General features: G+C 46.4%; 1 protein-coding gene and 1 pseudogene across 1 annotated transcript in view; both read right to left on the bottom strand.

The window, feature by feature from the left end:
• SPTBN4 (spectrin beta, non-erythrocytic 4) overlaps window positions 1-10,908 on the bottom strand; it is a 70,750-nt gene extending 59,842 nt beyond the window's left edge. The window contains exon 1 of the mRNA XM_057712957.1: window positions 10,737-10,908. Coding sequence (XP_057568940.1) covers window positions 10,737-10,908 — 172 coding nt within the window. The remainder of the gene's footprint in view (window positions 1-10,736) is intronic.
• LOC130839101 (ATP synthase membrane subunit K, mitochondrial-like) lies at window positions 1,688-1,852 on the bottom strand (annotated as a pseudogene).
• Window positions 10,909-13,753: the final 2,845 nt, after the last annotated feature.

Genomic DNA, 13,753 nt, shown 5'->3' with positions numbered 1-13,753 from the left:
CACCTCCAGGAACTCCCCCTTCCAGCTTCACCCCCGCCCTCCACTACCCAGCCAAATCCTGCTCAGGCCCAGCTCTCTACAACTATCAGGTCTTTGGGCAGGTGGCTCTTCCTACCCGGGACGCCCTCCCCTCACCCCCCACCTGGGGATGGCTTCACTTTCCTTTAAAGTTTATCTGAGCTATCACTTCCACAGGAAAGCTGCCCTGTTTCTTACCCTCGTGATCTCTGTTCATTTGTTCAATAAATATTTGAGCGCCCACCATGTGCCCCACACTGTTCTAGGCTCTGAATACAGTCAGAGCCCTTCTGGGGCAGAACTCATTTTCGTGAGGGCACAGATAATACGCCAGAGAGCCATAGAGGGTTAAGGAGGGAGGAGGAGAGGAGGAGAGCTGGGTCTCAGGAATATCTCTGGCTGCTGTGGGGAGGGTGCATCAGGGAGAACAAGAATGGCAGCCCGCAACCCAGGGAGAAGATAGGGGAAAGGACCCAGGAGAGAGAGGAAGAGACTGGACCAGGGCAGAAGCTGAGGGGATGAGAGAAGGGGACATACTGGAGAGTTATTGAGAGATGAAAAAGTAAGAGTCAGGCCACTGACAGGCTGTGGGGAATGAAGAGGAAGGAATATACTAGACTGAATGTTCCCTGAGGGCAGGAACCACAGCTCCCTCCTCTGCAGTAGCTGAATTGCCAGCTTTCCCACATCCCTGGCCCAAGGAGTAGGCACGGGATTACTTGGCGGCGGCGGGTGGGGGGTGGGGAGGATATATACAACTTCTGCCTTGCTTACTTAAGAAATTGTTTGGGGCCTCTCTTCCCATCTTTTTTTTTCCCTTAAATCACAGTTTCAGTATGAGCTATAATTCCCATATTATAAAATTCACCTTTTTAAGGTGTAAATTCCGTAGTTTTTAGTATATTCACAGAGTTGTGCAACCATCACCTCTATCTAACATTAGAACATTTTTATCACCCCAAAAAGAAACCTTGTACCCATTAGCAGTCACTCCCACTCCACCTTCTCCTAACTCTAGGCAACCATTCATCTATTTTCTGTCTGTATCTACTTTGGATACGTCACATAAATAGAGTCATGCAGTATGTGGCCTTTTGTGTCTGGCTTCTTTTACTCAGGATAATGTTTCCAAGGTTCATCCATGTGTGGCATATATTAGTACTTTATTCCTTTTTACAGCCAAGTAATATTCCAGTGTATGGATATACCACATAAGATATACTTATCTATCCATGGACATTTGGGTAGTTTCCACTTTTTGGTTTTTATGAACAATGCTGCTATAAACAATCAGGTACAAGCTTTTGTGTGAACATGTTTTCAGTTATCTTGAGTATAAACCTGGGAGTGGAATGGCTGGGTCATCTGGTAACTCTATGTTTAACCTTTTGAAGAACTGACAGACTGTTTTCCAAAGCGGCTGAGCCATTTTACATTCTTACTAGCGATGAATGGGTTCCAATTTCCCCACATCCTCACCACCACTTGTTATTTTTCTTTTTTTTTTTTTTTAATTATGGTCAACCTAGTGGGTGTGAAGTAGTTTCTCAGTATGATTTCTTTTTTCCAGATTCATAATTTATTGTACAAATTGAGTATCACATGATGAGTTGACATTAGTTTCTCTAGGCATGGGAACTTAACAGATGAGGTACAGTTTAGAATCCATTCACGTTGCTTTCACAGCTGGAGTTTTTTTTGGACCTTAACTTGAAATATAAGACTATCAAAGCAATGCCTCCATATGTAGCCAGTGCACTGTGAGAGTATAAAAGTTGAAATATTTTTTGATACCAGTGAAATGGAATTGGGTGTCAGTTTCTGGACCTGCCATGATTTCAACTTTCTAAAAGGCACAAACCCTGCAGCCTGTCTCAATGTGGTTTTGATTTGCACTTCCCTAATGATGAATGATTTTGAGCATCTTTTACATGTTTATTGGCCATTTGTATTGCTTCTTTGGTGAAATTATCTATGCGAATCATTTGCCCACTTTTAAATCCTCTGTACTATCTTTGTAACTTTCTATGAATCTAAAATTATTTCATAATTTAAAGTATTACCAAAGTGGGACTTCCCTGGTGGTGCAGTGGTTGGGAACCCGCCTGCCAATGCATGGCCCTGGTCCGGGAAGATCCCACATGCCACGCAGCAACTAAGCCCATGCGCCACAAATACTGAGCCCATGTGCCCCAACTACTGAAGCCCGAGAGCCTAGAACCTGCGCCCTGCAACAAGAGAAGCCACCGCAGTGAGAGGCCCATGTACCTCAACAAAGAGTAGCCCCCGCTCACTACAACTAGAGAAAGCCCCCGTGCAGCAACGAAGACCCAATGCAGCTTTGAAATTAATTAATTATTTAAAAAGTAGCAGTAACTTACCTAAAACATACATACATACATACATACATACATACATACATACATACATAAATAAGCTATTACCAAAGAAGGAAGCTGCTGCCTGGTCTTCCTCACTCTTTCCCTGACTCCCACAGCTTAAACACCAAGGTCCACAGAGCACAGGATGGAAGAAGGAACTTGGAATCCACACTGACTGCTTGGAGCACAGCCTCCTTGCCAAAGAGGCTGCTTATGTAGGGACTATCCAGGGGAAGAAATAAGCATCTATCTCCTTTCAGCCACTGTATTGATGGGTCTCTTTTTTTACAGCAGCTTAGCCTGTAAGATACTGTCCACATTTCATCACTAAATAATTTAGCAATCACACTTTTGTTTCCCATGAGTGCAGAAATCATGATTTATACTGCCAGTTTATTTCCACTTTTAACCATTTGAAATCTTCCTATAACATTTTTCCAAGAATTAACCATTTGTAACATTATCAACTATTGCATTTGACTCTGGCAGTAGAAAATACTCATTGTTGGAAAACACACACTGACTGGCCTGTATCTTTTTGCGCTTCAAGTTGGATCTTGAATGTTTGCCTCTAATTTGAAAGTGAATATGCAGAAACTAATAGTAAATCCAAATGGCACATCTTGTTTGTCTAAGTGTGGGTTTTGTGCTGTTTGGATAGGATGGGGGAACTGTGTGAACACATGATCATCAATCCCACACAAGGAATTGATGACAAAAAACATGCTAAATTGAGTATTTGGTTATCCTGCCTTCTGACGGCCGATGCCCAGAGGAGATTGTGGTCCATGCTGAGGCCTCATGGAACCTAGTGCATCCTTAGCGTGATGCAGAATGAGAGCAATTGCATTCAGTCCTGCCTTTACTGATGACTGGCTGTGTGACTTTGAAAGCCCATCCCCCCTCTTTGGATCTCTGTTTCCCATTTTCAAAATGAGTGTTTTGGACTAGATCAGGATTTCTTCAGCGGGTTCTGGGGGCCCCTGGATGTTTGGGAACTCATGCTTGGCAGACAAGGACCAGGAGAATATCTTTCATTTTGTAACTTCATTTCAATGATACCCAAAGAAAAATTAATAGAAACACATCCTGGACCCATCTAGATGGTGACTTCATAGAGGACTGTGCTGTGAGATTTGGGGGTTTGTGATTACAATCTCGTTAGCATGGAGCTGGGGTCCAGAACTGAAATGCCCACCGGGGCCAGGCAGGCTCCGCGTGAGAGAACGAGGGCCTCCTAAAAGGGGGCAGTGGCCACGTGGCCCCGGCAACTAGAGCCTCACAGGAATGAAGGCCTAATGTTGCCATATCACGTAATAGCCCATATGGTGCCAAAAGTCTGGAGACAAAAATCTCCCTATTTTTAAATGTTGGCAACTGATTTACGTTTTTATAAAACACAGTGGGGCTGAAACCAAATATGTCCCAGCGTGCCACTTCTGACCTAAGTCGACATTGAATGTTTACTGTGCTGGTGAGTGTGTGTGGCTCCCTCGCTGGGTGTCTTCCGTCTGCCCCTCCGGTGCCACCTCCCCTCTTCTGCTCGTGCTCTGAGCCCAGGGAGGCTGGCCGGCGTGAACTATAGGAGTGGGCTCCCTGGCCCTTAAAGGCCTCAGACTTTCGGTTGGGTTTGGCTGGCAGGAGATGAGAGGAGAGAGAAAGGGCTGAGGGATTTATTCCTTCCCTGCCTGACCAGCTTCTGCCAGGACCTGGTGCCTCTCCTTACATCCTCCACTCCTGCTGGGGACGCCTCTCTCCCCTCTCACCACTCCCTGCCCTGCCCCAGTGCTTGGCCAGGGAGGGGGAAGGGGGTCTCCACACCTCTGTAAATAGTCCCTTCATTAAACTCTCCTCAATTTTACCCCTTTGAGGCAGCCATCTGCTTCCTCCTGGCCCTCTAGCTGGCACACATATCTTTGGGTTGTCAAGATTCCAAGTCAAATGACAACTGCCCTACCTCTGCCGCTGCGCTCATAGCATTTTGCCATTGATATATTCTTCTCCACGGTGATAGTCACCAATCACAAGTGGAATGCATTTCCTTAGAATAAGACTTTAATTTTTTCATATGTTTAATACATTGAGATTTTCATAGAGCAGGGACCAACTACTACTCCCTTATCTACTACTAGATACACAGGAAGGATAGAGAGAGACAACATGTAAATGACACACTGGCTATTATTCTGGGAAAAGTTAGGACGCCGGAGATAGCAAGTACTGGTGGAAGTGTGAGGACATCGTAACCCTCATGCCCGCTGGTGGGGCAGCCATTCGGGAGGCAATCTGAGTCCAATTAAATTAGTGCACACCCGCCACGAGCCGGCAATTCTTCCCCTGGATATATGTCCTGTAAACTTTTCCACATCGGCTGATAAGGAACATGTATGACGATGCTCAGTGCACTGCTATTGGGGGGGAGGGGGCAGGGACAGGTTGGGGGCTCGAGAGGGCCTGGCTGTCCATCACTGGCAAAGTGGAATATGACGAGGGCACACCATCGACTCCATGCAGCAGTTAAAAGCCAGAGTAGAGGCACACAGAGCCACATGGATGAGTCTTGAGGCTACAAGGCATAGCACTGAGTGAGACCATAAAGCAAAAGATGCAATCAAGACTATGATGAAACATGCATCAAGTAGCAATACCTGCATGTACAAACCCACACATACAGGGCTCCCAGATTTACGACAAAGTGAAATTACACTTCCGTAGGGAAAGGAAAGGGTTTTCAATAAATGGAGCTGAGTCAACTGGACATCCATGTTGGGGGAAAAAAGAACCTTGACCCACACGGTACACAATAATAAATATATTTATATATTTATATGGCTTATAAATGTAAATGTGAAAGGAATACAGTAAGGCTTTTAGAAGAAAACATCAAAGAATATCTCCATGACTTTGGAGGTGGCAAAGATTTCTTACACAAGACACAGAATGTCAGCCATATAGGAAATAAGGATTAAATAACGATCAAATAAGGCTACCCTTAAATTAAGAAATACTGTTCATCAAAAGGCAACATTAAGAGAATGAAAAGGCAAGCCACACAGTGGGAGAAAATATTCACAACACATATATCAGACAAAAGACACCCAGAATATATAGGAACACCCACAAAACAATCAGAAAAAGGCAGGAAAATTAATAGGAAAATGGGCAAAAGAATTGAATAGGCACTTCCCAGGAGGCTATCCAAATAGGATCTATATGAAGAAGAGCTCCACCTCATTAGTTGTTGTTAGTCATCAGGAAAATGCAAATTGAAACCACCATGGAATGCACACTCATCAGAATGGTTAAAATTACAAAGAGTGACCACACCAAGGGCCAGATGTACAGCAACTGAATCATTCATCCAGTGCTGGTGGGAATGTAAAATGATACAAACTGGAAGTTTCTAATAAAGTTAGATATATACATACCCTATGACCCAACAATTTCACTCCTGGGTGGGTATAAGCCATCAAAAATGAGTGCTTATGGGGCTTCCCTGGTAGCACAGCGGTTAAGAATCCGCCTGCCAATGTAGGGGACACAGGTTCGATCCCTGGTCCAGGGAGATCCCACATGCCGCAGAGCAACTAAGCCTTTATGCCACAACTCCTGAGCCTGCACTCTAGAGCCCGTGAGCCACAACTAATGATGTGCACACACTTCACAACTACTGAAGCCCGTATGCCTATAGCCGGTGCTCTACAACAAGAGAAGTCACCGCTCTGAGAAGCCGGTATACCACAGCAAAGAGAATCCCGCTCACCACAACTAGAGAAAGCCCACGCACAGCAACGAAGACCCAACACAGCCAAAAAGAAAAAAAAAAGTGCTCATGCCTCTCAAAACATGCACATTTAGAGCAGCAATAATCTGTAATAGTTTGTGATACTACAAATTACTAGTTTGTAATAGTCTAGTTTGTGATATCCCCAAATTAGAAGCAACCTAAATGCTCATCAACAGGTGAATGGATAAGCCATGCCACATTTGTACTGTGGAATACTATACAGCAATGAAAAGGAACAACCTACAAGTACGGGTAGACATGGATGAATCCCATGAGCAGAGTGTTGAGTGAATGAAGCCAAACACAGAAGGGTATCACTGCATGATTCCATTTATATAAAGTTCAAATGCTAGCAAAATGTATATACACCATTAGAAGCTAGGACAGTGTTTACTTTTGGGATGATACAGAGGCAACCCCAAGAGGGGCTTCTCTGAGGCTGTCAGATTCTGTTTCCTGATCTGGTTACAAGGAGATGCTCATTGTGGAAATGCTGGCCACACAATGTATCTGTCTTTCTGTGTGCATGTAATACTTTAATGAAGAGTTAAAAAATATGGATACGTGCACACTAATTAGCAATGCACATGTTGCAAAGTTATCCACATGCGAAGAAAAAGATTTGCATTAAAACATTGCCTATAGGAGAGAAGGCATCGGAGCAAGATATGGGAATAAAAAGATAATAATGGGAGTAGATCAAGAGGAAAGGGGCCTCACACAGACGCATGATACCAGCGAGACACAAACTCTGGAGTGTGATTACGGGAACTTTCTGAGCATGGGACCCAGACAATTTTTTTAAGTATCTTCATGCAAAAGCATATTACAGAGGACTCTGCTCAAAGGTTTGGCCTTAGTGTGGATAGAGAAACCATGAGAGAACTGGGCAAAGGGATGCAAAAGAAAATGCACCCTAGCTGTCTACGTCATGTTAACATCTTGAGCAGCATCTCAAAGTCACTGTTAAGCTGAAGTTACTGGTTTTGTGGTTTGAGTCTGTAATCCATTATAATTGTTTTCATTGTAGAGAACCATAGACACAAGATATAAACAGAGTTGTGTGTTTCGGTGCATTGAAGAAAACCATAGTTCAATGACAACACTTAAATGTGGAATCTAAAATATGACACACATGAACTTATCTATGAAAGAGAAGCAGACTCACAGACATAGGGAACAGACCTGTGGTTGCCAAGGGGGAGGGGGGTGGGGGAGGGATGGATTAGGAGTTGGGGATTAGCAGATGCAAACTATTGTATGTAGAATGGATAAATAACAAGGTCCTACTGCACAGCACAGGGAACTACAGTATATTCAATATCCTGTAACAAATCATAATGGAAAAGAAAACAGAAAACAGAAAACCATATTCTAATAATTTAAGTAGACACAGGGAGTGTATGAGAAATTTTTTTTTTAAAGGAGTCCCTGCATTTCTCTGGGCTGCCTGAGGTGTCCAGAGTTAGTATTCTCTGAATCAGTGGTTCTAAGAGTTGAGGAGTCCTTGATCCGCACGTTACCACATCCCATCTCTGCTTAAAATCTCACCATTGCTCCAGGTGCCCTCACACTCTTTGGAATGGCCTACAAGGCCCCTAAGATCTGGCTGCCACTGGCTCCTCTCCTGTCATCATTTACCCACCACCTCACTCCAGCCGCTCTCAACTTCTGGAGGTTTTGTCTATGCTATTTCCTCTCTCTGGAATAGCTTTCCACTCTCTTCCCAGGGTTCGTTCCTGTTCATCCTATAGGGCTCAACTTAGCCATCTCTTCCTCCAAGAAGCACTCTGATTCTACAGACTGGTTCAGGCACCTTATCTGGGCTCCTACAGCCCTGAGCTTCCACATCTGTCCTCTGCCTGTGCCTCCCCCATCTCAGCCCCGATCCCTGTGGGTCATCATTTTGGGGCTGGATCTAACTTTCCCATTGGACTGGGTGCCCTGGAGGAGCAGGGCTATGTCCCTCATATTGTCCAGGACAGGCCAAGCACGAGCAGATACGGACTAAATATTTTGTGGATGAAAAAATGAATTATAAAATTCTAAGTTGATATGTTCCCAAGTTTTTTTTTTAATTTAATTTAATTTAATTAATTTATTTTTATTTTTGGCTGTGTTGGGTCTTTGTTGCTGCATGCAGGCTTTCTCTAGTTGTGGCGAGTGGGGGCTACTTTTCATTGGGGTGTGCAGGCTTCTCAGCGCAGTGGCTTCTCTTGTTGTGGAGCACGGGCTCGAGGCATGTGGGCTTCAGTAGTTGTGGCTCAGGGGCTCTAGAACACAGGCTCAGTAGTTGCGGCACACGGGCTTAGTTGCTGCGAGACATGTGGGATCTTCCCAGACAGGGATCGAACCTGTGTCCCCTGCACTGGCAGGTGGATTCTTAAGCACTGTGCCACCAGGGAAGTCCCTGTTCCCAAGTTGTTGTTGTTTTTTTTTAATAAATTTATTTATTTATTTATTAGCTGTGTTGGGTCTTCGTTGCTGCACACAGGCTTTCTCTAGCTGCTGAGAGCCAGGGCTACTCTTTGTTGTGGTGCAGTGCGCGGGCTCCTCATTGTTTTGGCTTCTCTTATTGCGGAGCACGGGCTCTGGGCTCATGGGCTTCAGTAGTTGTGGCGCATGGGCTTAGTTGCTCTGCAGCATGTGGAATCTTCCTGGACCAGGGATCGAACCCATGTCCCCTGCATTGGCAGGCAGATTCTTAACCACTGTGCCACCGAAGAAGCCCCCTTGTTCCCACGTTTTTAAATCTAAGAGTCTAAAAATGCAATTTTAAGTTTCCACAAGTATATGTTTATATCGTTCTAGGTGTCTCAACCAGAGGAAGGTAGCAATCTATGGGTTGAATCTGCTTCAGACTTTGGGCACTTACAGTTTTTTTTGTTTTTTTTTTTTAATTTATTGGCTGTGCTGGGTCTTAGTTGCTGCACATGGGCTTTCTCCAGTTGCTGAGAGCAGGGGCTACTCTTCATTGTGGTGCACAGGCTCCTCATTGTAGTGGCTTCTCTTGTTGTGGAGCATGGGCCCTAGGTGCATGGGCTTCAATAGTTGCGGCACATGGGCTCCGTAGTTGTGGCGCACGGGCTTAGTTGCTCCGTGGCATGTGGAATCTTCCCAGGGCAGGGCTCAAACCCGTGTTCCCTGCATTGGCAGGCAGATTCTTTACCACTGCGCCACCTAGGAAGTCTGGCACTTACAGTTTTGTTTTGTTTTTTATTTGGGAAATTGCAGATAAACATCAGAACTAGCAGCTCTGGGCCTGCATTTCCCTGTGGTTAGAGCTGGTGATCACGGCAACCACAGCCCCCAGGCCACTCACCTGTGTATGGCACCTGCTTTCCCAGAGGCCCTTGAGTTTAACAACCTGCTTGACATCTTATAAAGAATCTTAGTATTGAAGATCCCATAATTGTCAAATGCTGAGTTACTAAAATTCTGAGACTCTGAGGGAACCGATTCTCACTTTTGAATTTTAAGATTTCATGACTCTGACAATATATGTTTTATGTGTGTAACACTCCATGTTTCTGAGATAATAACATTCCAAAGGTCAACGTGCTAAGGGTCTAATGTTTTAAAGGTTTATGATTATGGAGTTACATGTCTCTCAAGGGTCTTTGCTCATAAAACTTTTTTTTTCATAAAACTTTAATATAATATTGATGATTAAACACTTCTGAGGTTCTAAAGCCCCATGAATACAAAGTCCTAAGGTTCAAGGGCCTACAATTCCAAAGGTCTAAGGTCCTAAGATTCTGTAACCATACAGTTCTCTGGTCTTTGCTTATATTGTCATAAAACACCAAAGTATGGTGACTGACCAGCCATTCCAGCTGTCCCAAGGCTGAGGGTTTCACTGCAAAAAGATGAATGTGTGGTCATTCTTTCTTAAAGTGCTCAGGATCCATGTTTCTAATCTGAAATCCTAAAGCTTTAGGATTATAAAGCCCTAAGGATCTATGTGCGTTAAAGTTTAGGTTTCTGATGTTCTAAGATCCTAAGGGCCAATGATCAAAATTTCCAAGATCTGTGATTATAATGTTCTGTTTACAAGAGTCTCCACTTCTAAAGGCCTTGGGTTCAAAGAATCTCTGAGTATGACATTCCAAGGTCCTAAGATTCGTGGTTTCAGCATTTCAGAATTCTAAGGAAGTACGCTTAGAAGGTCCCACGTTTCTGGGGTTGTATTGATACACTTCTAAGGTCTGCGGCTGCGCTGCTGCATACAGCAGCCAGAAGCCACATGTGGCTATTGAAATTCAAATTAACTAAACTAAATCAAATTAAAAATTCAGTCCCTCAAGTAGCACTGGCCACATTTCAAGTGCTCCCAGCCACAAGTATTAGTATACTGGACATCACAGTTACAGAACATTTTTCCATCACCATGGAAAGTTCTATTGAACAATGCTGGTCTAAAGATTCAAGTTCTAAATGTCTATAACTTCCCTCCCATCCTCCAGGCCATCAAGATACACAGGCACCACCCCAGCAGCTTCCTCCCTTCCTTCCCTCCCACCCTCGCACCCCAACCCTCCTCCAGGTACCTGCCAAGGCCTTGATCCGGGAGCACTCAAAGAGGGAGGCGGCCGCGGTGGAGACGGCTTGTTGCTCCCGCTCCCAGCCGCGATCCGGACTCTCCCAGCGGGCTGCAGGATTGTTATTGTTAGGGGCTGGTGGCCCCTCCATGTTGTCCACTTCCCCTGGTACCTGCGCCATCGGGGAAGGTGAGGTCTGGGGATGAGGAGAGGCAGGTCAAGGCTAGAAACAGGGACTGAGTTCAGAGGTCCCACTTCTAACAGCGACTGGCTGTGAGTCCTGTCGCCTCTCTCACCTTCAATTTCTCTGTTTTTAGAAGGGACATGATGATAATGACAGCAGTGTTCACTCTGACCACATCATAGGGCTGTGGTCAAGCACCAGTGCAGCGCCTAGCACAGGGTAGGGGCTCAGCAAATTGTCACTGTTGGGACTTCCCTGGCGGTCCAGTGGTTAAGACTCAGCGCTTCCACTGCAGGGGTCACAGGTTCGATCCCTAGTTGGGGAACTAAGATCCCACGTGACACATAGATCCTGCATGCCATGTGGCCCCCACCAAAGAAAAGTCACTGTTATTATTGTTAGAACGATATCATTGTTATCAATAGAACTCTATACGGCAGTAATAACAGTAATTAACATTTATTGAGCACTTGCACTGTGCTCAGTACTTTATATGCATTACCTTATTTTAATTACCTAAAGAAAGGTATCATTAAGCCTATTTTACAGAGGAGGAAGGTGAAGCACAGAGGCGTTAGTTCACTTGCCCAAGGTCACACAGCTAGTGAGTAACTAGGATTCAAATATAGTCACTGTGAACGAATAACTGCATTCATGGTCTCAATTTTTCACCCTTATGGCCAAACCCTTTGCTATGTAACTTTCGGTGTTCTCCCACTCTGGGGATGGGAGGAATGGAAGAGTGGGGTGGGGAGACGTGCCCTACCCCTTGACTCTGGGTTTGGTCACATGACTTGCTTTGACCAATAGTTTTAGGTAGAAGTGCTGGTGAGTTCTGAGTCCAGAACTCGGGATACATTGCATGTTTTTGCTTGTGTTTGACTGTGGCCATGAGAAAAACACTGCTAGGCTAGTCCAGGTCCAAGGCCCTTATTACAGCCAAGGCCAGCTAGAGCAACCAACAGTCAACATCCCCCTACCCATCCCAGCTGGTGAATAAGCTCAGATGACCTCAGATTCACTCATGGCTAAATAAATGCTGAGTGTTTTCAGACACTGAGTTTGGGGGTGGTTTCTTATGCAGCATTATTGTAGCAATAGCTAACTGACATATTGTCTGACTCCAGAGCTATGTTCTAGAACACTGCCAGATTGTAAATATGAAATTTAAGGTTGTGGGAGATATTAGATACATCTCCTCCACCCTCTGGAACCCCAGGCCTGATTCTAAGACTAAGAAAGGAAGGAGCTGGGAGGAGGTCAATGTCCGCATTCTCAAAATATTCAGGCAGTTGCCAACCCGCCATATTTTAGTAAGGCAGGGTCTAGGTCTTGGTCAGTGTAGTGGAGACTGTCCCTTTCAACAGACACTCAAAAATCCATTATTGTTTTTCCCTTCTTCCATGGAAAGCTGTAAGTGGGCACCTGTGTGACCTTGGCCAAGTCACTTACCCTCTCTGGGGCTCAGTTTGTTCATCTCTAAAATGACAATAATAGTCCCCATTTCCTAGGGGTGTTTGAAGATGGGAGGATTAATTCTGCAGGGAACATGGTACCTAGTACACAGCAAGCCCTCAATACATGGGCCTTGCTATTATTATTCATCTTCCAGTCACATATCTTAGGAAATCAAAGTGCCTGTGCTGAAGTCAGACAGAAATGAGTTCAAGTCCTGCTTTATCCTTGCTGTATCTTTAAACCCGATTACCTTTAACTTGGCTTCTCTGTGCCTCAGTTTCCCCCTGTTAAAGGGTAAGCACAACTGTTTCCTCAATGGAGGATACTTGGAGATGGAGAGGCACTTAGCACTTCGTGAGCTCTCAGTCAGGCTGGCGATGGAACAGCCCTGGCCATTACGTGATTCAATGGAGAAGGAAGGGAGAAGGCGGTGGGGGAGGTGGGAAGGGGTGTCTGGCAGCGGGCCCCAGGAAAGGTTGGCCGGGTGAGGCTGGGGATGGGATCTGAGAGCCGATGCTTTAACCCTTCCAAGGCCGCGCCTCTCTCTCCCTGCAGTCTAGTCACCGTTCCCAAGGAGGGGGCCTGGGAAGGACAAGGCTTGGGTGGAAGACCCACGCATGGCGCGGAGGCTGGACTGGGTTGAGGGATGGGGGCTCATTCTGCCCTCGACCCTACGCCTCCCCAAGTCGGGGAGACCCTCGGGGCTCAGGCCATGCCCACGGCGCGCGGGGGAGGGATGCTCGGGCAGGTGGGGAGATGCTGGAGGGAGGGGCTATCCGCCCCCACGCCGCTCACCTGACCCGCGGCTGCCGGCGCCGCTGTCCCCGCTGCTCGCCGTGCCCGACCGCCTTCCCTGTCGGCGTCCGCGGCCCGGCCCGGTGCGGCCGGGTCTGTTCGGCCTCACCGGCCCCGCCGCTCGGCCAGATCCGCATGCGCCGCCGCCGCCGGCGCGCCTCCTCCCGCTCGCGCGGCCGCCGCGCTCGGCGCGCCCCCGGGACCCCCTCCCGCCAGCGGTCCCCCGTCAACCCCGGCCGCCTGCAGCACCGGCCCACGCGCGGTCACACACCCGGCCACGGCGTGTGATACACAGCTGCAGGGGCCAGAGGTAGCGTCACACACAGTCCGCACTCCCACGGGGTCACATACTCCCACACTGCCACACACACGGGGTCACATATAGCGTCACAAACATTATCCACATCCACACACTCACACTGTCACCCCCTCATATGGGGCCACACAGGGTCAAATATTCAAACTGTCTCACTCAGTCACAAGCTTACACGAGGTCTCGCACTGGAACAGTGTCCGACAGTGTCACACACACTGTAAAACACTCAAATAATGTCACCATCATTCACGCGGAACCATACACAAGCGCACA

The sequence above is a fragment of the Hippopotamus amphibius genome, chromosome 16 (assembly GCF_030028045.1).
Source record: "Hippopotamus amphibius kiboko isolate mHipAmp2 chromosome 16, mHipAmp2.hap2, whole genome shotgun sequence".
In the NCBI taxonomy this organism is placed as follows: domain Eukaryota; kingdom Metazoa; phylum Chordata; class Mammalia; order Artiodactyla; family Hippopotamidae; genus Hippopotamus; species Hippopotamus amphibius.
Note: the sequence above shows the minus strand (reverse complement) of the source record. Positions and strands in the feature narration are given on the sequence as shown.